At 40.1% G+C, this 23,540-nt stretch overlaps 2 protein-coding genes across 6 annotated transcripts in view; one reads left to right on the forward strand and one right to left on the reverse strand.

Moving 5' to 3' along the window:
* The first annotated feature begins 2,170 nt into the window (after positions 1–2,170).
* Positions 2,171–4,216, forward strand: LOC135100141 (uncharacterized). Its single transcript, XM_064003105.1, has 4 exons — positions 2,171–2,633; positions 2,759–2,955; positions 3,117–3,744; positions 4,101–4,216. The coding sequence occupies exons 1-4, from the start codon at positions 2,171–2,173 to the stop codon at positions 4,214–4,216; spliced, it is 1,404 nt and encodes a 467-aa protein (XP_063859175.1).
* Positions 4,217–13,008: 8,792 nt separating this feature from the next.
* Positions 13,009–23,540, reverse strand: part of LOC135099811 (uncharacterized) — a 30,655-nt gene continuing 20,123 nt past the window's right edge. Inside the window, exons 1-5 of one of the 5 annotated variants that reach the window (XM_064002366.1) lie at positions 21,314–22,860; positions 20,576–20,645; positions 20,209–20,228; positions 15,453–15,606; positions 13,009–13,196 (exon numbers count right to left, since the gene is read on the reverse strand). In XM_064002366.1, coding sequence (XP_063858436.1) covers positions 21,382–22,458 — 1,077 coding nt within the window. In that variant the 5' untranslated portion in view covers positions 22,459–22,860 and the 3' untranslated portion in view covers positions 13,009–13,196; positions 15,453–15,606; positions 20,209–20,228; positions 20,576–20,645; positions 21,314–21,381. Of the gene's footprint in view, positions 15,607–20,208; positions 20,229–20,575; positions 20,646–21,313; positions 22,861–23,540 lie in introns of those variants that run through there. The other 4 variants (XM_064002364.1, XR_010268393.1, XM_064002365.1 and 1 more) reach the window with 4 other exon arrangements.

The raw sequence follows: 23,540 nt of genomic DNA on the forward strand, positions 1-23,540 counted from the left end.
CTCATGCTATACATGATGGAGAGGTGGCCCACAGAAGGTACTTGAGCCTTCCATCACCAGGATCTCATGCACTTTATATTTCTGCCCGGAAGCATGCCAAGTCTGTTCTCCAACTAGTCAAAAACTCCTTCATTAATAGAAAGTGTCAAAATCTTTCAAGCTCTAACTCCCTTCATAAATTCTGGCATCTAGCCGAAAACATCTCCAATGACTTTGCTTTTTCTTCTTTCCCTCCTTTATTTCAACCAGATAGCACCACTGCTATCACATCTATCTCTAAAGTGTGAACTCTGTGCTCAGACCTTTGCTAAAAAATTCTACCTTGGGTGATTCAGGGCTTGTTCCTCCCTCTCTTCCACCCTCTGACTACTTCATGCTACCTATTAAAATTCTTCACAATGATGTTTTCCATGCCCTCACTGGCCTAAACCCTCGGAAGGCTTATGGACCTGATGGGATCCCTCCTATTGTTCTCCGAACCTGTGCCTCCATGCTTGCACCTTGCCTAGTCAAACTCTTTCAGCTTTGTCTGTCAACATCTACCTTTCCTTCTTGCTGGAAATTTGCCTACATTCAGCCTGTTCCCAAAAAGGGTGACTGTTCTAATCCCTCAAGCTACCATCCTATTGCTTTAATTTCCTGCCTATCTTAAGTTTTTTAATCTATCCTCAACAGGAAGATTCTTAAACATCTATCACTTCACAACCTTCTATCTGATCGCCAGTATGGGTTCCGTCAAGGTCGCTCTACTCGTGATCTTCTGGTTTTCCGTACTGGGTCTTGGTCATCCTCTTTTAGAGATTTTGGTGAAACTTTTGATGTAGCCTTAAACATATAAAAAGCTTTTGATACAGTCTGTCACAAAGCTTTGATTTCCAAACTACCCTCCTACAGCTTCTATCCTTCTCTCTGTAACTTCATCTCAAGTTTCCTTTCTGACCGTTCTATTGCTGCTGCGGTAGATGGTCACTGTTCTTCTCCTAAATCTATTAACAGTGGTGTTCCTCAGGATTCTGTCCTGTCACTCATTCTCTCTCTATTATTCATCAATGATCTTCTTAACCAAACTTCTTGCCCTATCCAATCCTACACTAATGATACCACCCTGCACTTTTCCATGTCTTTTCAGACATTCAACCCTTTAGGAAGTAAATGTTCATGCACGGAGGCCACAGAACACCTGACTTCTGATCTCTCTAAAATTTCTGATTGGGGCAGAGCAAATTTACTATTGTTCAATGCCTCAAAAACTCAATTTCTCCATCTCTCAACTCGACACATTCCAGACAACTATCCCCTCTTCTTCATTGACACTCAATTGGCCCCCTCTTCTACACTGAATATCCTCAGTCTGTCCTTTTCTTATAATTTAAACTGGAAATTTCACATCTCATCCTTAGCTAAAACAGCTTCTATGAAATTAGGCGTTCCGAGATGTCTCCGCCAGCTTTTCTCACCCACCCAGCTGCTAACTCTATACAAGGGCCTTATCTGTCCATGTATGGAGTATGCCTCACATGCCTGGGAGGGTTCCGCTCATACCACTCTTCTAGACAGGGTGGAATCAAGCTTTTCATCTCATCAACTCCTCTCCTCTAACTGACTGTCTTCAGCCTCTTTCTCATTGCCAGAATGTTGCATCTCTTGCTATCTTCTACCACTATTTTCATGCTAATTGCTATTCTGATCTTGCTAACTGCATGCATCCCATCCTCCAATGGCCTCACTGCACAAGACTTTCTTCTTTCTCTCACCCCTATTCTTTCCACCTCTCTAAAGCAAGAGTTAACCAGTATTCCCAATCATTCATCCCCTTCTCTGGTAAACTCTGGAATTCCCTTCCTGCTTCTGTATTTCCACCTTCCTATGATTTGAACTCCTTGAAGACGGAGGTTTCAAGACACTTATCCTTCAATTTTTTACCACCACTTCAGACCCTATTCAGGACCAGCATCTCAGTGGGCTTTTTTTTATTAGATATTTGTTGCCCTTGGCTGGTGTCCCTCCTACATAAAAAAAAACTGTGACAAAGGATGCTCTAGCTGAATGGTTTCAGCATATGAAACATTACCTGAACACCATCAATCCAGCTTTGTTGACCTCTCGTGACTGGATTTTCCATGTTGATGCAAGTGGTTTTAACATTTGTCCAAAGACAAAGAAAATCATCATGACAGGAGTGAAACACGTCTACTCCATTGCAAGTGGCACATGGCAGCAGGTGACAATGTTGGCCTGTTCCTCTGCCATTGGGCAGTACCTTCCACCGCTGCTGATCTTCCTCTACACCAGGGATCCTCGCTTCAATGTGTTGGAAGAGTTTGAAGAGGCTTTTTTCCAGAAAACTCCAAATGGGTGGATCACTGAGGTGGTGTTTCTTAGCTTTTTGAGGGACATCTTCATTCCCAAATTGGGAGAAAAGCAACCAGTGGTGCTGTTAGTGGATGGCCATTCTAGCTATCACTCTGTCAGTGCCCTGTGTAATGAGAATAGCGTCATCCTCTACTGCCTAAAGGCGCACATCATTCACCTCATCCAGCCACTGGATCTAGCTTTCTTCAGGGCAATCAAACTAGTATGGAGTGAAGCCATCAGAAAGATTCAGTACCAGACTGGAGAGAGTGTCATCATGCGTACGTTTGCCCGCACACTGAAAAAAGCTTGAGACACCACAGCACAGCCAGAGCTCACCTTCAAGGGATTTGTAAAATCCAGGATCTATCCTTTTAACCCTAAGGTTGTGCTCAACTCCAACAAGCTAAAGCCAAGCTGCAGTTTCTCCAGTGCTGCTCCAATCACTTCCCCCAACTCACATCTTCAGGCACCACAGTTCTCCCTGCCTGTACCCCAGCAACCTCAACCTCTCTTCCTTCTGCATCACAAGCAGCTGAACCCAAGGTCTCAAGGCCAAAACAAGGAACTCCCACTCCCTCAGCATTCTCCAACATTTTTAAGGTGATAAAGTTTAACCACTCGCTAGGGGAAGAAATAGCTCTGAAATTCATGAAGCAGTACGAGGAGCTGTACAACATGGAGGACCCACTCTTTAAGAAGAATGGAAGGTGTTGGAGAAAACCTTACAGCCTGCCCCACAGTCCCTGCCTTCCACATCCCAGTTTGTCCCACAGTCTCTGCCTTCCACATCAAAGCCTACCTCACAGTCCCTGCCTTCCACATTCCAGTCTGCCCCACAGTCCCTGCCTTCCACATCCCAGCCTGCCCAACAGTCCCTGCCTTCCACATCCCAGCCTGCCCAACAGTCCCTGCCTTCCACATCCCAGCCTACCCAACAGTCCCTGCCTTCCACATCCCAGTCTGTCCCACAGTCCCTGCCTTCCACATCCCAGCCTGGCCCACAGTCCCTGCCTTCCACATCCCAGCCTGCCCAACAGTCCCTGCTTTCCACATCCCAGCCTGCCCAACAGTTCCTGCCTTCCACATCCCAGCCTGCCCCACAGTCCCTGCCTTCCACATCCCAGCCTGCCCAACAGTTCCTGCCTTCCACATTCCAGCTTGCCCCACAGTCCCTGCCTTCCACATCCCAACCTGCCCAACAGTTCCTGCCTTCCACATTCCAGTTTGCCCCACAGTCCCTGCCTTCCACATGCCAAAATTCCAAAACAAATGACAGCTACTTCACACCACCCTCTTTCCAGAATAAAAAGGAATTGAAAAAGACCACTGCAGCATTGCCATTCTCAATAAGTGGTGTTGAGTACCGGCAAATGATTGAAGAGAAACAGAGTAAGATAAAAGAGGAGGAGAGGGAGAAAATGGAAAGAAAAAGAAAACAAGAGGATAGAAAAAAGGTAAAGGAGCAAGAAGCTGAAACAGAGAAGGAGAATGGAGAAAAAAAGCAGAAGGAAAAAGAAAGGAAAGAGTGAAATGAGAAGAGAAAAAGGGATGAAAACAGTTCAGGGCACTTCTGTCTGCTTCCCAAAAGCAGAAAGGTGAGGAGATAGACTCTTCAGACAGTGTGGATGAGCCAATCTTGGATGATTTTGTTGAAGATATGAATAAACTCTGTGCAAAATGTCAATGTGAAACAAGAGCAAAAGTGAGAATTAAGTGTGCATTGTGTGACAGCTGGTGGCATGCAGAATGTGTGAGTGGGATGGATCTGAGTGGGAAGTCTCAGGAAGACAATGAGGCAATGGACAATGGCAATGAACTTAAGGCATCTAGCACAATAGCCCAACATGCCATAGCACACTGACCTCCCACTGGTGCAATTCCCTCCTCCACCTAACGTGTAAACCAGGCTAGCAGGTGAGCTGTCCTAACCTTCCCACACTTACAGTACTCTATGTGGAGAAATTGCAGCAATAGAGGCTAGCATGTGAACCGCCATCGTAGCAGATACAATTTTACACTACTGGTGAAATTTTCGTTGTTGTATTTGAGTCTGGAGGCTTCATAGCTGATATTGTCTGCTTATAGTTGTGCAAACTGTCATCTTTACTCTATAGAAACTATAAATTAGTAATAAATGGCAGCTTTTGCTATGTCTTGTAATATTTGAAATCAAGTAGACACCTGCAGTAGACACCTGCCGAAACGATAATTACTCCCAGTGAGGTCTAAAGGACTGTTCAGGGGGTGCTGTGAACTTATCATTAAACCCAGCTGTGACCTCACTGAACGTTTCCCTTTGTGTCTCACAACACAAGGGGGTAGTCACAGCCTGCCCTCTAAAGACAACTCTCTTCCTCCACACAAAACTACAAGCACCTAATAACACACACACCCTTCACTCAAAAAATTTTAAAATCATGGCGACTCCTACACCAGCCTCGGAGTCCCCATCTGGGGAGGGGACCATAAATGTCCCCAGGTCGGACTGCCTTTCCGTCGACGACCCTAAGTGTCTTGACACCCCCCTCAACTTTTTCTTCATTAACTTCTGCAACATTCGCAGTCTAAGATCTAATTTTCAATCTGTAGAACACCACCTCTCCTCTTCTAAACATCATCTTCTTTTCCTCACTGAAACTCAGGTGTCTGAGGCAACTGACAGTAGCCCCTTTTCTGTTCCCTCCTACTTTCTCTATCCTCATTTTCGATCCAAAGCTGGATGCTGCGTTTATGTGCGCAATGACTTAACCTGCTCTCGTGCCCACGCTCTTGAATCTTCCGAGTTTTCCACCATCTGGCTACGACTACAGAGTCATTCTCATACTAAATTTATCTGTGCTGTATACCTCTCTCCTAACTCCTCTGACTATAAGAAATTCTTTGACTACTTAACTTCCAAAGTGGAGCACATTCTGACCCTCTTCCCTTTTGCAGAGATCTCCATTCTTGGAGACTTCAATGTTCACCACCAGCTTTGGCTTTCCTCTCCCTTCACTGACCATCCTGGTGAACTAGCCTACAACTTTGCTATCCTCCATGACCTAGAGCAATTGGTGCAACACCCTACTCGTATTCCTGACCGTCTTGGAGATACGCCCAACATCCTTGACCTTTTCCTGACCTCTAATCCTTCTGCTTATGCTGTCACCCTTTCTTCTCCGTTGGGCTCCTCCGATCACAATCTCATATCTTTATCTTGTCCTATCACTCCAATCCCTCCTCAGGATCCCCCTAAGCGAAGGTGCCTCTGGCGTTTTGCCTCTGCTAGTTGGGGGGACCTGAGGCGGTATTTTGCTGATTTTCCTTGGAATGACTACTGCTTCCGTGTCAGAGACCCGTCTTTGTGTGCTGAGCGCATAACAGAGGTGATAGTGTCTGGCATGGAGGCGTACATTCCTCACTCTTTTTCTCGTCCTAAACCTTCTAAACCTTGGTTTAACACAGCTTGTTCTCGTGCTATACATGATAGAGAGGTGGCCCACAAAAGGTACTTAAGCCTTCCTTCACCAGAATCTCATGCACTTTATATTTCTGCCCGGAACCATGCCAAGTCTGTTCTCCAACTAGCCAAAAACTCCTTCATTAACAGAAAATGTCAAAAACTTTCAAGATCTAACTCCCCTCGTGATTTCTGGCATCTAGCCAAAAATATCTCCAATAACTTTGCTTCTTCTTCTTTCCCTCCTCTACTTCAACCAGATGGCACCACTGCTATCACATCTATTTCTAAAGCTGAACTCTTCGCTCAAACCTTTGCTAAAAACTCTACCTTGGACGATTCTGGGCTTGTTCCTCCCTCTCCTCCACCCTCTGACTACTTCATGCCTCGTATTAAAATTCTTCGTAATGATGTTTTCCATGCCCTCGCTGGCCTAAACCCTCAGAAGGCTTATGGACCTGATGGGGTCCCTCCTATTGTTCTCCGAAACTGTGCCTCCGTGCTTGCACCTTGCCTAGTCAAACTCTTTCAGCTCTGTCTGTCAACATCTACCTTTCCTCCTTGCTGGAAGTTTGCCTACATTCAACCTGTTCCTAAAAAGGGTGACCGCTCTAATCCCTCAAACTACCGTCCTATTGCTTTAATTTCCTGCTTATCTAAAGTTTTTGAATCTATCCTCAACAGGAAGATTCTTAAACATCTATCACTTCACAACCTTCTATCTGATCGCCAGTATGGGTTCCGTCAAGGCCGCTCTACTGGTGATCTTCTGGCTTTCCTTACTGAGTCTTGGTCATCCTCTTTTAGAGACTTTGGTGAAACTTTTGCTGTTGCCTTGGACATATCAAAAGCCTTTGATAGAGTCTGGCACAAAGCTTTGATTTCCAAACTACCCTCCTACGGTTTCTATCCTTCTCTCTGTAACTTCATCTCAAGTTTCCTTTCTGACCGTTCTATTGCTGCTGTGGTAGACGGTCACTGTTCTTCTCCTAAATCTATTAACAGTGGTGTTCCTCAGGGTTCTGTCCTGTCACCCACTCTCTTCTTATTATTCATTAATGATCTTCTAAACCAAACTTCTTGTCCTATCCACTCCTATGCTGATGATACCACCCTGCACTTTTCCACGTCTTTTCATAGACGTCCAACCCTTCAGGAGGTAAACATATCACGCAGGGAAGCCACAGAACGCCTGACTTCTGATCTTTCTAAAATTTCTGATTGGGGCAGAGCAAACTTGGTATTGTTCAATGCCTCAAAAACTCAATTCCTCCATCTATCAACTCGACACAATCTTCCAGACAACTATCCCCTCTTCTTCAATGACACTCAACTGTCCCCCTCTTCTACACTGAACATCCTCGGTCTGTCCTTTACCTATAATCTGAACTGGAAACTTCACATCTCATCTCTAGCTAAAACAGCTTCTATGAAGTTAGGTGTTCTGAGACGTCTCCGCCAGTTTTTCTCACCCCCCCAGCTGCTAACTCTGTACAAGGGCCTTATCCGTCCATGTATGGAGTATGCTTCACATGTCTGGGGGGGTTCCACTCATACTGCTGTTCTAGACAGGGTGGAATCAAAAGCTTTTCGTCTCATCAACTCCTCTCCTCTAACTGACTGTCTTCAGCCTCTCTCTCACCGCCGCAATGTTGCATCTCTAGCTGTCTTCTACCGCTATTTTCATGCTAACTGCTCTTCTGATCTTGCTAACTGCATGCCTCCCCTCCTTCCGCGGCCTCGCTGCACAAGACTTTCTTCTTTCTCTCACTCCTATTCTGTCCACCTCTCTAACGCAAGAGTTAACCAGTATTCTCAATCATTCATCCCTTTCTCTGGTAAACTCTGGAACTTCTTGCCTGCTTCTGTATTTCCACCTTCCTATGACTTGAATTCCTTCAAGAGGGAGGTTTCAAGACACTTATCCACCAATTTTTGACCACTGCTTTGACCCTTTTAGGGACTGGCATTTCAGTGGGCATTTTTTTTTATTAGATTTTTGTTGCCCTTGGCCAGTATCCTTCCTACATAAAAAAAAAAAAAAAAAAAAAAAAAAAAAAAGTAACTTTGTTTGAAAACCAAATTATGATACTGCAACTAAAGTAACAATGAGTTAAAAATTTTGTTCGAAAATTAATTTGTTAGAAAAGGGAGGCTTTCGGCAACTGAGGTTCCACTGTCCATGTCTTAAGGCTAGGTCCTTTAAAAAGACCTAAAATTAGTTTGAAAAAACACAGCAAAGGATGGTTTGGCCATAAAAACAAATGTTATAGTAAATCTATGCCAGTGTAATTAAGGCTACACTATACATACTACTACATCTAATAGAAATTTGCATTAACAAAATATTCTATGAAATTAGTACACAAAATAATGATTGACAATAGGGTATTACAAACAAAAATTAAACTGATAAATCAAAAAAGAAAATTACAACACATCATTACACTTATTGATAATATTCTTCATTATTTTAGACTTGAAAGGTTTTTTGTTCTGACAGAGAATAATTTTTTCTGACAAGGAATTTCAATCCCTACTTCCTCTGTTGAGCATGTGATGTTCTGCACAGTGATATACATAAATTGTGTTGTCTACAAGTTATATTGCTGGGTAGAGATGTGAAGTCAATGTCTATAGTTAGAGTACATGGATTTATATATAAATAAAAAGTGTATATAGGTATATAACATCTGGGAGTTTTAACAATTTAAAGTCTTTGAAAATACAATTCATGTGATCATTGTGATTCTTAAAAAACATAATTCATACTATTTTCTTCTGGGTTACAAATAAGCTGTCAGTTAAGGTTTTGTGTGCACCTCCCCATAAAGCTGAACAATATATGAGTAGCTGGGTGCAACAAGGGCTCATGTGCCAAAAGTAAACAAACGAGTAAATTGTATTCCAAGGTAAGCACACTGTGTGCGTTGGTCATTCATCGTCGCTTTACTTCACCTGTTTAGAGAGAGAGAGAGAGAGAGAGAGAGAGAGAGAGAGAGAGAGAGAGAGAGAGAGAGAGAGAGAGAGAGAGAGAGAGAGAGAGAGAGAGAGAGAGAGAGAGAGAGAGGGAGGGAGGGAGGGAGGGAGGGAGGGAGGGAGGGAGGGAGGGAGAGAGAGAGAGAGAGAGAGAGAGAGAGAGAGAGAGAGAGAGAGAGAGAGAGAGAGAGAGAGAGAGAGAGAGAGAGAGAGAGAGAGAGAGAGAGAGAGAGAGAGAGAGAGAGAGAGAGAGAGAGAGAGAGAGAGAGAGAGAGAGAGAGAGAGAGAGAGAGAGAGAGAGAGAGAGAGAGAGAGAGAGAGAGATGGGGGGAGGGTGAAGGATGTTTGAGAAGCATGAGGAATGGGCAGAGGGATGGGAAGGGGTATGTGAAGGGGGAGAGGAAGAAGGCAGGCCTAAGATATATGTCAAAGGCAGTTCTAGACATTGACAGCTGTCTCAAAAAAAAAAAAAAAAAAGACAATAGATGTCACTTTTGTTAGATAAGAGAGCTGCTTCATCAAGTGGGGAGCTGTCTGTACATAAATGAAAAATAATAATAGAGCTGCTACTAAATATACCTGTGCTATTTATCTTTTATACAACTCTAACCATAGAAATTTTTTTATTACATGACTTCCAAAATGAAATACATCTTGATTAATATTCCTATGGCAGAAATCTCCACTGTTGGGATTACAATGTTCACCACTAGCTTACACCATCATCATCTTTATCTGACCAACCTGGTGAACAAGCCTTCATTTCTGCTATTCTTCATGGCCTAAGGCAGTAAACAGTGCCATGCCCTATCAATACACTCAGCATTCAAGATCCTTTCCTAGCATCTCTTGCCATATAATATACTGTTCTCTCTTTTTAGACTTCTCCAATTATAATCTTATTTTCCTATCCTAGCTACTGGTCAAATGTGGTATCTCCTACATTCCTCATCCCATGCACTCAACAAAGCCATTACGCACTTACAGCAAAATATGCCTCAGGTCCAAGGTCTCCACATTTCTGTAGTTCAGTTATCACCACACCAGGGCTAAATTTTTTTTTTATTATAAATACCACAAAATTATTTCTGAGTACCAGCTTAATGAATACCATGCTTCTATAATTCATAACTATTAAGTAATTTCCTATATTTCATCCACAAGCTTGTTGATTCTAAACGACAAAATTGCAGAAATATCAGCAGGGTTGGCATTATCCTCAACAGGAAGATTCTTAAACATCTATCACTTCACAACCTTCTATCTGATCACCAGTATTGGTTCCGTCAAGGTCGCTCTACTGGTGATCTTCTGGCTTTCGTTACTGAGTCTTGGTCATCATCTTTTAGAGATTTTGTTCAAACTTTTGCTGTTGCCTTGGACATATCAAAAGCTTTTGATAGTCTGGCACAAAGCTTTGATTTCCAAACTACCATCCTACAGCTTCTATCCTTCTCTCTGTAACTTCATCTCAAGTTTCCTTTCTGACCGTTCTATTGCTGCTGTGGTAGACGGTCACTGTTCTTCTCCTAAATCTATTAACAGTGGTGTTCCTCAGGGTTCTGTCCTGTCACCCACTCTCTTCTTATTATTCATTAATGATCTTATAAACCAAACTTCTTGTCCTATCCACTCCTACGCTGATGATACCACCCTGCACTTTTCCACATCTTTTCATAGACATCCAACCCTTCAGGAAGTAAACATTTCATGCAGGGAAGCCACAGAATGCTTGACTTCTGATCTTTCTAAAATTTCTGATTGGGGCAGAGCAAACTTGGTATTGTTCAATGCCTCAAAAACTCAATTCCTCCCTCTATTAACTCGACACAACCTTCCAGATAACTATCCCCTCTTCTTCAGTGACACTCAACTGTCCCCCTCTTCTCCACTGAACATCCTTGGTCTGTCTTTTACTTATAATCTGAACTGGAAACTTCACATCTCATCTCTAGCTAAAATAGCTTCTATGAAGTTACACGTTGTGAGACGTCTCCGCCAGTTTTTCTCACCCTCCCACCTGCTAACTCTGTACAAGGGCCTTATTCGTCCATGTATGAAGTATGCTTCACATGTCTGGGGGGGAGGGGGGGTTCTACTCAAACTGCTCTTCTAGACAGGGTGGAATCAAAAGTTTTTTGTCTCATCAACTCCTCTCCTCTAACTAACTGTCTTCAGCCTCTCTCTCATCGCTGCAATGTTGCATCTCTAGCTGTCTTCTACCGCTATTTTCATGCTAACTGTTCTTCTGATCTTGCTAACTGCATGCCTCCCCTCCTCCCGCGGCCTCGCTGCACAAGACTTTCTTCTTTCTCTCACCCCTATTCTGTCCATCTCTCTAACACAAGAGTTAACCATTAGTCTCAATCATTCATCCCTTTCTCTGGTAAACTCTGGAACTCCCTGCCTGCTTCTGTATTTCCACCTTAATATGACTTGAATTCCTTCAAGAGGGAGGTTTCAAGACACTTATTCTTCAATTTTTGACTACTGCTTTGGACCCTTTTGTGGGACTGGCATTTCAGTGGGCATTTTTTTTTATTGGATTTTTGTTGCCCTTGGCCATTGTCCCTCCTACATAAAAAAAAAAAAAAATAATAATAATAATAATAATAATAATAATAATAATAATAATAATAATAATGAAAATAAGGAAAAAATTAAAAATTAAAAAAACCCACAAAAAAAAAGCAGTCTAAGTGGGTTATATATATATATATATATATATATATATATATATATATATATATATATATATATATATATATATATATATATATATATATATATATATATATATATATATATATATATATATATATATATATATATATATATATATATATATATATATATATATATATATATATATATATATATATATATATATATATATATATATATATATATATATATATATATATATATATATATATATATATATATATATATATATATATATATATATATATATATAAAATGAATAGACAAGAAAATAAATACACCCTCCAAAAATATCAAATCTCAAAAAAAAAAAAAAAAAAAAAAAAAAAAAAAAAAAAAAAAAAAACCCAGTGGGCGGTTGTTCTTTTTTAACATTTTTTTTCCAAACATGAATATCGGACTCTTATTACTTCTATTTCTTTCTGAACACAGGCCTGATAAAAGCAGTAAAATTAATGTGATGAAATACAACAAAATATAGTCATGGTTTTATCCAGTAGTGCAATAATCTAAGGCCTGATTTTTTAAAATATGGTGTTATTATTTACTAATACCTATGCAGCTGATTCTTAGTAGATCTCATTTTTTAAACCATGGTGATCAAGTCAACTCAATGGAAACACTACAGGTTCCTTAAACCAATGATATTCATGATTAATTTGTGACTGAAAGTTATGTCAAAATTATGATAATATATCAATACACTTCTGTGCTAAAGGAAAACTGTCCATCATCGTAAGAAAGACACTGAGGTGTTTATAAATGCACACGTTCGGGCACTTTAACACACACGAGTTATGGTTCATTTACACTGTGCAGATCACTCGCCAGATTGAAAGAGCTGTCGAGTTCCATCACCTCTCCGAGGTTTACAGCATCTTTACATGATTATTGCAACATTTAAGTATTTTTTAATACATAAAATATTAAGTTTTAGTTATTCATGATCAGAAACATGTTATATGCTCTAAATGGGCTTTATCAAACTTGGGCTAGCAAACAGAATTACCTAGTAGGTGGAAAAAAAATCATATTTATTTAACTGTATATAGCATATCATATTAAGAATGTGAAATTTTTGACTGGATTGGCAAACAAAAACAGGATAGGCTATAATATGACACAGGTGTAGAAGATTCTAGGCTACATGGTGGCTAGCAAGTTGGTTATTATTAGCTAGTACGTACATGCATCTCACCAATTTCAATATGAAGCCACAATGGTAATATTCTAGTAACCTTTCCCACCATTATTAATGATTGTTTTAGTTCCATTCTTTTGCAGACACACCTAAGGTTATAGGGAAGGTGACATGGTATTATTATACAAGTGAACCCATCTCACAGCAAAAAAAAAATACTGTTCTCAGTGAAGTACTTGGGTCATACATAACACAGTGGCGTTTATCTTTACCACTGCAAATTGTTCGTTCCTGAGATATTAATCTTAATCAAATTTACTGTCAAGGTAGGTTAGGTTTAGTCAGGTTAGGTTAGATTTAATTAGGTTAGTTTGGTTAAGTTAGATTTAGTTAGGTTAGGTTAGGTTTAGTTAATGTTTTTTTAATGAATTTCTGCTTCTTTACATGTGTGTGTGAGGAGTATATAAGAAAAAACTTGATTTTTGATGAGTGCACTTACATAAATTTACTGGTGGCATTTTCCCCCAACTGTTACGCATTACATCTATTCAAACATATCTGCAAAAGAATAGAATTAAAATAACCAATAATATTGGTTGGAAAGGACTCTAGAATATTACCACCACTTTTTCCAGATTGATTTTGATACTCTTGTAAATTAATCTAGTAACCACAAGCAGAAGACTCCATAGCACAGGCTTAATAACCTGATTCCAAACTAACTATAGTACAGTGGTACCTCAATATATGTCCACTTTGGAATAAGTCCAACTTTGTATACATCCTGTTTGGACATGAAAAAATATGCTTGGTATATGACCTTTGTTTGGAATGCAACTCAAGTGCTAGAACTTGTATGGGTCAAAATGAGTCACGACACTGCACGCTTCCCTTGTTTACTTCTCTCAAGACAAAGTCATGACTGCCCATGAGCAGTGTTGCTAGGTTGGCAGGACTCCCCTTCCAAACAATAACATCTCCTCCTTTCTCAGCACCATCCTAGTAGGCACTCAACTCTTTTCAGCAAGGTAAAATGAGGTTAAATTTTCATTGATTTCATCTAATTGCTTTTGTATTTACTATATTTGACAGCATATAAAACACACCTTTTTCATAAAAATGCCTCAAAAAATTACCCTGCGTCTTATATGCAAATGTGAGGCCTCCCATAGATTTAATTTTGAAATTTCCTTCACCTGTACACCCGAAGATTTACACGACCGTATTATAGGCAAGTGCTATATCATATTTTTCAAACATAATATGATGTAAGGAAATGTTGAAAATGAAAACGCGGTCCTGTTCGGTGATGCGCCAAGTGTGTTGCTGACATCTCGGCAACTGGGCTGCGTTCTTCATCTTGCCTCCGTGACTAGGCCACTATGTCTGTTTAATTACTGCAATCATGCAGGATATTTTTACTTTTATGATTGCTTGCTTTTTGTTCAGCTGTACGGCTAGCATGTTTTGAACATTACATGCTTAAATACATAAAAAAACTTTTTTCCTGAATATGCCCTGCTGAAATGGGTGTGTCTTATATGCCTGTGCATCTTATATGCCATTAAATGTGGTATGTATTTTAGTATTAAGCAGTGTTTAAATTATTTTACACAATCCCATCAATGTACTGTATAATATGCCAATAACAAATGAATTTTTTTTCATGGGAATGTATTAATCATTTTCCCTTTATTTCTTATGGGAAAAATTTGTTTGGTATATGTCCTGTTTGATATACAGTCAGCAAATGCCAATCTTGTGTCATGGTGACACAGGCTACTTGGAGAGCACATTTTACTTAAGGCCTCCTAGCAAGCATAAAAAAATGGGCTGGAACATTTGTATCTCTCCTCCTCACTCACGCCCATAGCAGCAATGACCAGTATTATGTAGGTCACTTTAGTGACGCATGATCGGCTCTGTTCTCAAAGTGAAACACATTATGTTCTATTCCTGCTGTGGTGCCTGTAATGACGAATGCAGAGCAGACAAATCACGGTGATATCATTCAATTATAGATCTTCAAATGTCTGGCTTAAATGACATCAACGTAGCAAAATAGGTGGATTTAAAACGTGAAACTTGCAGAACCTATGAAAATTGGTCAGGGGAGGCAATAAAGAATTGTCTTTTCACAAACAGGGTGGTGGCATCCTTATATCATTACCCCACAGCTTCTAGCTACTCTACAAAGGAAGCTGGACTCTATTCCAACTCTTACAGCATGGCAGCTGAAGGGAAGCAACAGGGATGCCACTGCTGTGCCTGTGTAAAGACAATTCCTCACTGCCTCACTTGATGAATTTTCGTGTGAGGTTGTGGAAGTTTCGCATATTCTAATTCACATGTTTTGCTACATCGACACCATTCAAGCCTGACATGTGAAGATCTATGATTGAATGATATCACTGTGATTTGCTTGTCTCACACTCATCACTACAAACACCACAAAATAACAGAACAAAATGTGTTTCAAACTGAGAAAAAAGTCGATTACGCATCACCAAACACACAATGAATACTGACACTGGTAATTAATACTGGTCATTGTTGCTATGGGCATGAGTGAAGAGGAGAGATGCACTTGTGTCAATAAGTCAATTTATCCCAGCCCATTTTTTATGCTTGCTGAGAGGCCTTAAGTAAGAGTAGCCCTTGTAGCCCCAATACAAGATCAGCGTTTGCTGACTATAAGTCCAAGGATTTGGAACATATTAAGGACATATACTGAGGGACCACTGTAGTTGGCAACTAAGAAACATTTCTAGTATAGTTTTGAAAACTCTTGAAAACCATTATTCCATTGCATACATTTGCAGCATATCCAGAACTCCTTGATCTTGTGGAGGCTTCCCAGAGTTGTTTCCAGAGACCAGTAAAATCTGTTCACATGCCTCTCTGAGGCGCAGGCTCTCATCTGCTTGTACATTCCAACTACCAGAGATTAAACAATGTACAGCCCCAACTGCAAATAGAAAAATTATACACAAATAAACAGACATAAATAAATAAATAAATAAATAAATAAATAAATAAATAAATAAATAAATAAATAAATATATATATATATATATATATATATATATATATATACTCGTATATATATATATATATATATAAAGCAGTTCACAAATTCTCCAGATCACGAAGAAATTACTTCACGAACTAGTTTTGGGACCAAATTTTAGCTTGGTTCATAAACTATGCTCTAGGGTATCCACAATCCATGAAACCTCAAGCTCAGTTGTGTGTTGCCACATATGGCATAAATACTGTGAGAGTGCTGTGTTCAAAAACATTAATTTTTTTCCTTGTTTCCCTTTTTTGTGCTATTTTAGCCTCCATTATGCCACCTAAGAAGGGCAAAACCGTTAGTGATAATAGCAGTAAGAAGCCTAAGTGTATTACTATTGAAGTAAAGAAGGAAATTAAAGGAAGAATAAGTGGGGAGGGATGGGAAGGTGAAGTTGTCAGAAAAGAGATTAATAGGCAGCTGTGTGTTTGCACACGTGGGTGAATCACACACACACACACACACACACACACACACACACACACACACACACACACACACACACTGTCTCTCTCTCTCTCTCTCTCTCTCTCTGTAAAAAAATAAGTAATAGACACACATCCACTACCTGCATTCATCAGTAATTGAGCATTGGTTAGTGCTGACATTCAACACTAATAATACAACATTCCCAGTTGCATCAGCACACACACACACACACACACAAACACACACACACACTTGTATTTACATTAATTTCAATTGAAAAAAATTTTTTTGTTCACGAATAATTTGGTTTGCAAACCAAGGCCAGGAATGGATTAAGTTCGTGAACCAAGGTTCTACTGTGTGTGTGTGTGTGTGTGTGTGATATATATATATATATATATATATATATATATATATATATATATATATATATATATATACGAGTATATACTGTTCAATGTAGAGTGCTTAAGCAGGAAAACTGTAAAACAATTATCAGCTGATCGCTTTGGTGGGCATATGTGACTCTTCCAGAGCTGCCAACCTATGCAAAGAGTGCTGTTGATGTTGGGTTATCCTAACACCATGCCTTGTCTCCTTCCCCATGTTTAAAAAATGCTTTTACAAAGTTAGTAAGGAGACAGAACATGGGGTTTGGTGTTGGGATTAAAAAAAGCAGGACTAAGAATAAAGGGAAAGTTTTTTTTTGTTTTTATGTAGGAGGGATACTGACCATGGGCAACAAAAATCCAATAAAAAAAAAAGGCCCAATGAGATGCCAGTCCCAGAAAAGGATCCAAAGTGGTGGTCAAAAATTGAAGGATAAGTGTCTTGATACCTCCCTCTTGAAGGAATTCAAGTTATAGGAAGATGGAAATACAGAAGCAGGCATGGAGTTCCAGAGTTTACCAGACAAAGGGATGAATGATTGAGAATACCGGTTAACTCTTGCATTAGAGAGGTGGACAGAATAGTGGTGAGAGAAAGAGGAAAGTCTTGAGCAGCGAAGCTGCAGGAGGAGGGGAGGCATGCAGTTAACAAGATCAGAATACCAATTACCATGAAAATAGCAGTAAAAGATAGCTAGAGATGCAACATTGTGGTGATGAGAGAGAGGCTGAAGGCAGTAAGTTAGAGGAGAGGAGTTGATGAGATGAAAAGCTTTTGATTCCACCCTGTCTAGAAGAGCGATATGAGTGGAACCCCCCCAGACATGTGAAGCATACTCCATGAATGGACGGATAAGGCCCTTGTACAGAGTTAGCAGCTGGGAGGGTTAGAAAAATTGGCAGAGATGTCTCAGAACACTTAACTTCATAGAAGTTGTTTTAGCTAGAGATGAGATGTGAAGTTTCCAGTTAAGATTATAAGTAAGGGACAGACTGATGATGTTCAGTGTAGAAGAGGGGAACAGTTGAGTGTCAATGAAGAAGGGGGGATAGTTGTCTGGAAGGTTGTGTCAAGTTGATAGACGGAGGAATTGAATTTTTGAGGCACTGAACAATACCAAGTTTGCTCTGCCCCAATCAGAAATTTTAGAAAGATCAGAAGTCAGGCGTTCTGTGGCTTTCCTGCATGAAATATTTACCTCCTCAAGGGTTGATATCAGAATAGTATCATCAGCATGGGAGTGGATAGGACAAGAAGTTTGGTTTAGAAGGTCATTGATGAATAATAAGAAGAGAGTGGGTGACAGGACAGAACCCTGAGGAACACCATTGTTAATAGATTTAGGAGAAGAATAGTGACCATCTACCACAGCAGCAATAGAATGGTCAGAAAGGAAACAAGATGAAGTTACACAGAGAAGGATAGAAGCCGTAAGAGGGTAGTTTGGAAATCAAAGCTTTGTGCCAGACTGTCAAAAGCTTTTGAAATGTCTAAGGCAACAGCAAAAGTTTCACCAAAAATCTCTAAAAGAGGATGACCAAGGCTCAGTAAGGAAAGCCAGATCACCAGTAGAGCAGTCTTGACAGAACCCATACTGGCAATCAGATAGAAGGTTGTGAAGTGATAGATGTTTAAGAATCTTCCTGTTGAGGATAGATTCAAAAACTTTAGATAGGCAAGAAATTAAAGCAATAGAACAGTAGTTTGTGGGATTAGAACAGTCATGCTTTTCAGGAACAGGCTGAATGTAGGCAAACTTCCAGCAAAAGGGAAAGATAGATGTTGACAGACAGAGCTGAAAGAGTTTGACTAGGCAAGGTGCAAGCACAGAGGCGCAGTTTCGGAGAACAATAGGAGGGACCCCATCAGATCCATAAGCCTTCCAAGGGTTTAGACCAGTGAGGGGATGGAAAACATCATTGAGAAGAATTTTAATAGGTAGCATGAAGTAGTCAGAGAGTGGAGGAGAGAGAGGAATAAGCCCTGAATCATCCAACATAGTTTTTAGCAAAGTTTGAGCGAAGAGTTCAGCTTTAGAGATAGATGTGATAGCAGTAGTGCCATCTAGTTGAAATAAAGGAGGGAAAGAAGAAGAAGTAAAGTTATTGGAGACATTTTTGGCTAGGTGCCAGAAGTCGCGAGGGGAGTTAGATCTTAAAAGATTTTGACACTTTCTGTTAATGAAGGAGTTTTTGGCTAGTTGGAGAACAGACTTGGCATGCTTCTGGGCAGAAATATAAAGTGCATGAGATTCTGGTGAAGGAAGGCTTAAGTACCTTTTATGGGCCACCTCTCTATCATGTATAGCACAAGAACAAGCTCTATTAAACCAAGGTTTAGAAGATCTAGATCGAGAAAAAGAGTGAGGAATGTACGCCTCCATGCCAGACACTATCACCTCTGTCATGCGCTCAGTACACAGAGACGGGTCTCTGACACGAAGTAGTAGTCATTCCAAGGAAATTCAGCAAAATATTTCCTCAGGTCCCCCCAACTAGCAGAGGCAAAATGCTAGAGGCACCTTCACTTAGGGGGGATCATGGGGAGGGATTGGAGTGATAGGACAAGATACAGATATGAGGTTGTGATTGGAGGAGCCCAACAGAGAAGAGAGGGTGACAGCATAAGCAGAAGGATTAGAGGTCAGGAAAAGGTCAAGAATGTTGGGTGTATCTCCAAGATGGTCAGGAATACAAGTAGAGTGTTACACCAATTACTCTAGATTATGGAGGATAGCAAAGTTGAAGGCTAGTTCACCAGGATGGTCACTGAAGAGAGTGGAAAGCCAAAGCTGGTGGTGAACATTGAAGTCTCCAAGAAAGGAGATCTCTGCAAAAGGGAAGAGAGTCAGAATGTGCTCCACTTTGGAAGTTAAGTAGTCACAGAATTTCTTATTGTCAGAGGAGTTAGGTGAGAGGTATACAGCACAGATAAATTTAGTTTGAGAGTGGCTCTGTAGTTATAGCCAAATGGGAATGGGAGAAAACTTGGAAGATTCAAGAGCATGGGCATGAGAGCAGGTTAAGTCATTGCGCACATAAATGCAACATCCAGCTTTGGATTGAAAATGAGGATAGAGAAAGTAGGAGGGAACAGAAAAGGGGCTACTGTCAGTTGCCTCAGACACCTGAGTTTCAGTGAGGAAAAGAAGATGAGGTTTAGAAGAGGAGAGGTGGTGTTCTACAGATTGAAAATTAGATCTTAGACTGCAAATGTTGCAGAAGTTAATGAAGAAAAGGTTGAGGGGGTTGTCAAGACACTTAGGGTCGTTGTCAGAAAAGCAGTCCAACCTTTGTGGTCCCCTCCCCAGATGGGGACTCCAAGGCTGGTGTAGGAGTCGCCATGATAATTTTGAAATTTTGAGTGAAGAGTGTGTGTTATTAGGTGCTTGTAGTTTTGTGTGGACGAAGAGAGTTGTCTTTGGAGGGCAAGTTGTGACTGCCCCCTTTTGTTGTAAGACGCAAAGGGAAACGTTCAGTGAGGTCACAGCATGGTTTAATGATAAGTTCACAGCACCCCCTGATCCAGTGCTTTAGACCTCACTGGGAGTAATTATCATTTCGGCAGGTGTCTACTGCCTCCACCTAACTAATGATGCAGAACACATTACATATCCATAAGTTAAGTACTAAAAGCACTAATGTAATCATAAAAGTGGAATACAAGGCTACTCACTTGACGCAGTTCACACGGACCTGGAGCAAATTAAATATTTTACATTTGGGGAGAAAATAAATAAATAAATAAATAAATAAATAAATAAATAAATAAATAAATAAATAAAATAAGATAAATAAATATATAAATAAATAAATAAAAAAATAACATCCCCCAAAAAAGGCAAGTTTCTAAATTGTAATGTTTTTACAGAAAAAAAACTGCTACACAACATAGGCAAGAAATAAACTGTTACTTATCAGCAATATCACATAACACTGAATGATAAATTATTTTTTAGTAATGCACTCACTGTAAGGCAAACAGTGAATTAATCCAAGGACAATTATAAATCAAATGCATCTAATATACAATTCTTTCTTACCTAGAGAAACGCAGCATGTCATCTGATCAACTGCAGTTTTTTAAATGTTGTATGCAATGAGACCAGGAAACTGTGAAAGAAGAGGCATTCAGTAAGTAGCACTACATCAGTTTAACAGAGAATGAAAGGTGGTGTGATACAAATACCTAAGGAAGCAAATACCTTCATATATGCAGATATCCAAATAATTTTATCTACCTAATATGAACTTCATCTGGTGATCTACTTATGAATAGTTTTTATTCCAAGAGGCCATTCATAACTTCATGTGTTACTAACCTCAACACTACTATTTTCTATCACTGTACAGTAGTGCTATCAATCTTATATGGTGTCCAGGGTGCAGTACTGACACCTTTCCTAAAACAAGAGCTTAAATACCCCACCAGGTGGATCACCTCACAGGTGATGTGATGAGTGAATTGTGTCAGGTTGAGATCACCATGGTCTTAGCATTCATTTTTTTTTTTTTTTTTTAGTAAATTATACACTTCCTACTTACTGAAAGGATCCTGTAAATATAATCACACATAACATATCTGCCCACTTGTAACATGCTGTGACAGGTAATAAAACTAACATGTCAGTATGAGGTCACTGGGGCCTCAGTCAGGGCAGATACATGTGTGTTGCCATTCACAATGAGTTCAACATTTCTTTACATTAAGAAACCACTTAATGCCAATACAACATTCCTTATATATCTCCATCACAATTATAACAAAAATAAAAACTTACCGAAAACTACCTTTAGACACAACTCATCCCAAGACATTATTAGCTTGCTGGCTGTGGTGAATGCTAGGCTATGATCGGTATAAATTCAACAAATCCATGTCAGAATCAAGCTCTTTCTTCTTTTTTGATGCTGTTAACACCACACTATGACTTCCCTGAAATGCATCCCATTTTCTCTTGGTATTACTCTCTCCTTTATTCAGTTGTTCAGCTAGAGGCTTACCCAAACTGCCGGCAGAATTATACAAACTATCATGGGTGTATGCATAAGTGTCAAACTCCTCACTGTCAGTTTCTGGTTTGAAGACATGATTATTACACTGTTTCAGGATGGGTGCATAAAAGCTTTTGCTCTTTTGTTCAGCCTTTCTCAGTCTTGCAGCTCCCCATTCAACAACATTTCTCTCCCAGACACTAATAACTTGAGCTCCCAGTCCTTTAGTAATAACACTGCTTGGAATCATTTGATCCAAAGGCAGGATTCTGAATCTGCACTTTTTAATATTTGCTGTCCACTGCTGCAGAAATTTTGGCACCTTTGTCTTAAGTGATGAAGCAACAGAAACACATATACTTCTTAATTCCGGCATTTGCAAGAAAGTGTTGAGTGTCTTTAAGCTCACAATGTTCTGAGACACATCACAAGACTGCAGTGCTTGAAAGCCTTCCTGGAACATCCTGTGCCGTGCAAGCAATATTCGAAACCCACTATCTGACAACTCATTCCTCGATAGGTTGAGCACTTTCAGATCCTTCATGTTGACAATTGCTCGCAAAAAGCAATTATTATTACCGAGCTGACACCCACTGACGTCTAGATGAGTCACTGTCACACACATGACAGTCAGACATTCAGAGTACTCGTTCAAAAGATATGGGTCTTTGCATTTGAAGGACTCCATAAATTTCCTACCATAGGCGTCAACAAACAGCTTGAGGCCGCGACAAGTGTCAGCATCATTGTCAAGGAAGCTTTCATTCTCAACACATCCCTTCCATAAACGCTCTCCAATAATGTCCGGGATGCCCTGCAGTGTGTCTACCCAGCTTATGTGCCTCGCGATGTAATTCACGCACTGGTCGAATAACAACGCAGGAATGGACGTTCTAGCACTGTCTGTTCCTCTGTCGCGCTGAGGAGTCATCTTCAGCTTTTTGTGTTGTTTGCGAACCGTAACTATACGTGGAGTCAGGTTTTCATCTCACTGCCTTATTCTGGCAGCGCAGATCAGCTGAGTGAAAGGTGGCATTGTCTGCACGACGGCACTTCTTTTTTTCCTTTTTCCCGTTGGTTATTCGCGCGCTACGATTTGCTCCTTTATCTTATCTCTTCTATTCTTTGTTTTGTGAAGATTCAGTCACCCAACTGTATGTTTGGGTAGCGGCGCGCACTTATGATTTGCCAGATCGTCTTTGCAACGGCTTCCCACAAAACACACACACACACACACACACACACGTGTTTCTTTCTTACTTCTGTATTCCTCTTCTTCGTATAATTGATGTAATTTTTTTTCCACTTAATCTAAGTATATTCTCTAACTAACAGGTTTGCCATACATTTTTTTTTTTTTTCCTGCGATCACTGTATCTTTTATGCTTCCAGACAATTTGCAAACTGTCTCCAAAGAGTTTGTAAACAGTCTAGAAACTTTCCGAACAATGTTTCCTCAGTTTCCTGTCCAGACCTTAGTCGTCCTGCTTGCGATGAGTGTGGAGGTTGCTGCAGCAGCTTCTATTTTACTTGGCACTTTTGATAAATTCATGGAAGGGGAAGAAAAAAAAAAAAAAAAAAAGATGGGTGAGGAAATCTTTAGAAAAAAAAAAAAAGTCTTATGGTGGCTTGCTTCTGGCGGATTCAGAGTAGATGGAGCAGGTTTCACCAATTTTCTTTGAATGCCCACTACTGACCTTGAAATACTTTTACGGATGTGGCTCCCACAGATCAACATTTCAGAACATTTTACAATAACTAATTTCTTAAATCCTGACAAAAGATTAAAATTTCAGATCTCCAGGAATTACTGACAATCTGGTAACATAACTAACATTACTGATTCATTGTCACCTCCGCCACACACACACACACACACTAGAAGCGTCGTCTTCGGTTCTCGTAAAGGCTTATATTTTTAGCTCCTCAGAACTCCGCTCACTTGACCACTGAAGAGAAAAAAAAAAAAAAAAAAAAAAAACGAGTTGCCTGGCGTGCAACCCAAGGAAAAAG

Source organism: Scylla paramamosain, chromosome 4 (assembly GCF_035594125.1).
Source record: "Scylla paramamosain isolate STU-SP2022 chromosome 4, ASM3559412v1, whole genome shotgun sequence".
NCBI classification, from domain to species: Eukaryota; Metazoa; Arthropoda; class Malacostraca; order Decapoda; family Portunidae; genus Scylla; species Scylla paramamosain.

Coding starts and splice junctions, on each gene's coding strand:
- LOC135100141 (XM_064003105.1), top strand. CDS start 2,171: ATGACAGGAGTGAAACACGTCTACTCCATTGCAAGTGGCACATGGCAG. Junction 2,634..2,758: donor TGGAGAGAGTGTCATCATGC/GTACGTTTGCCC, acceptor AACTCCAACAAG/CTAAAGCCAAGCTGCAGTTT. Junction 3,745..4,100: donor AATGATTGAAGAGAAACAGA/GTAAGATAAAAG, acceptor GGTGGCATGCAG/AATGTGTGAGTGGGATGGAT.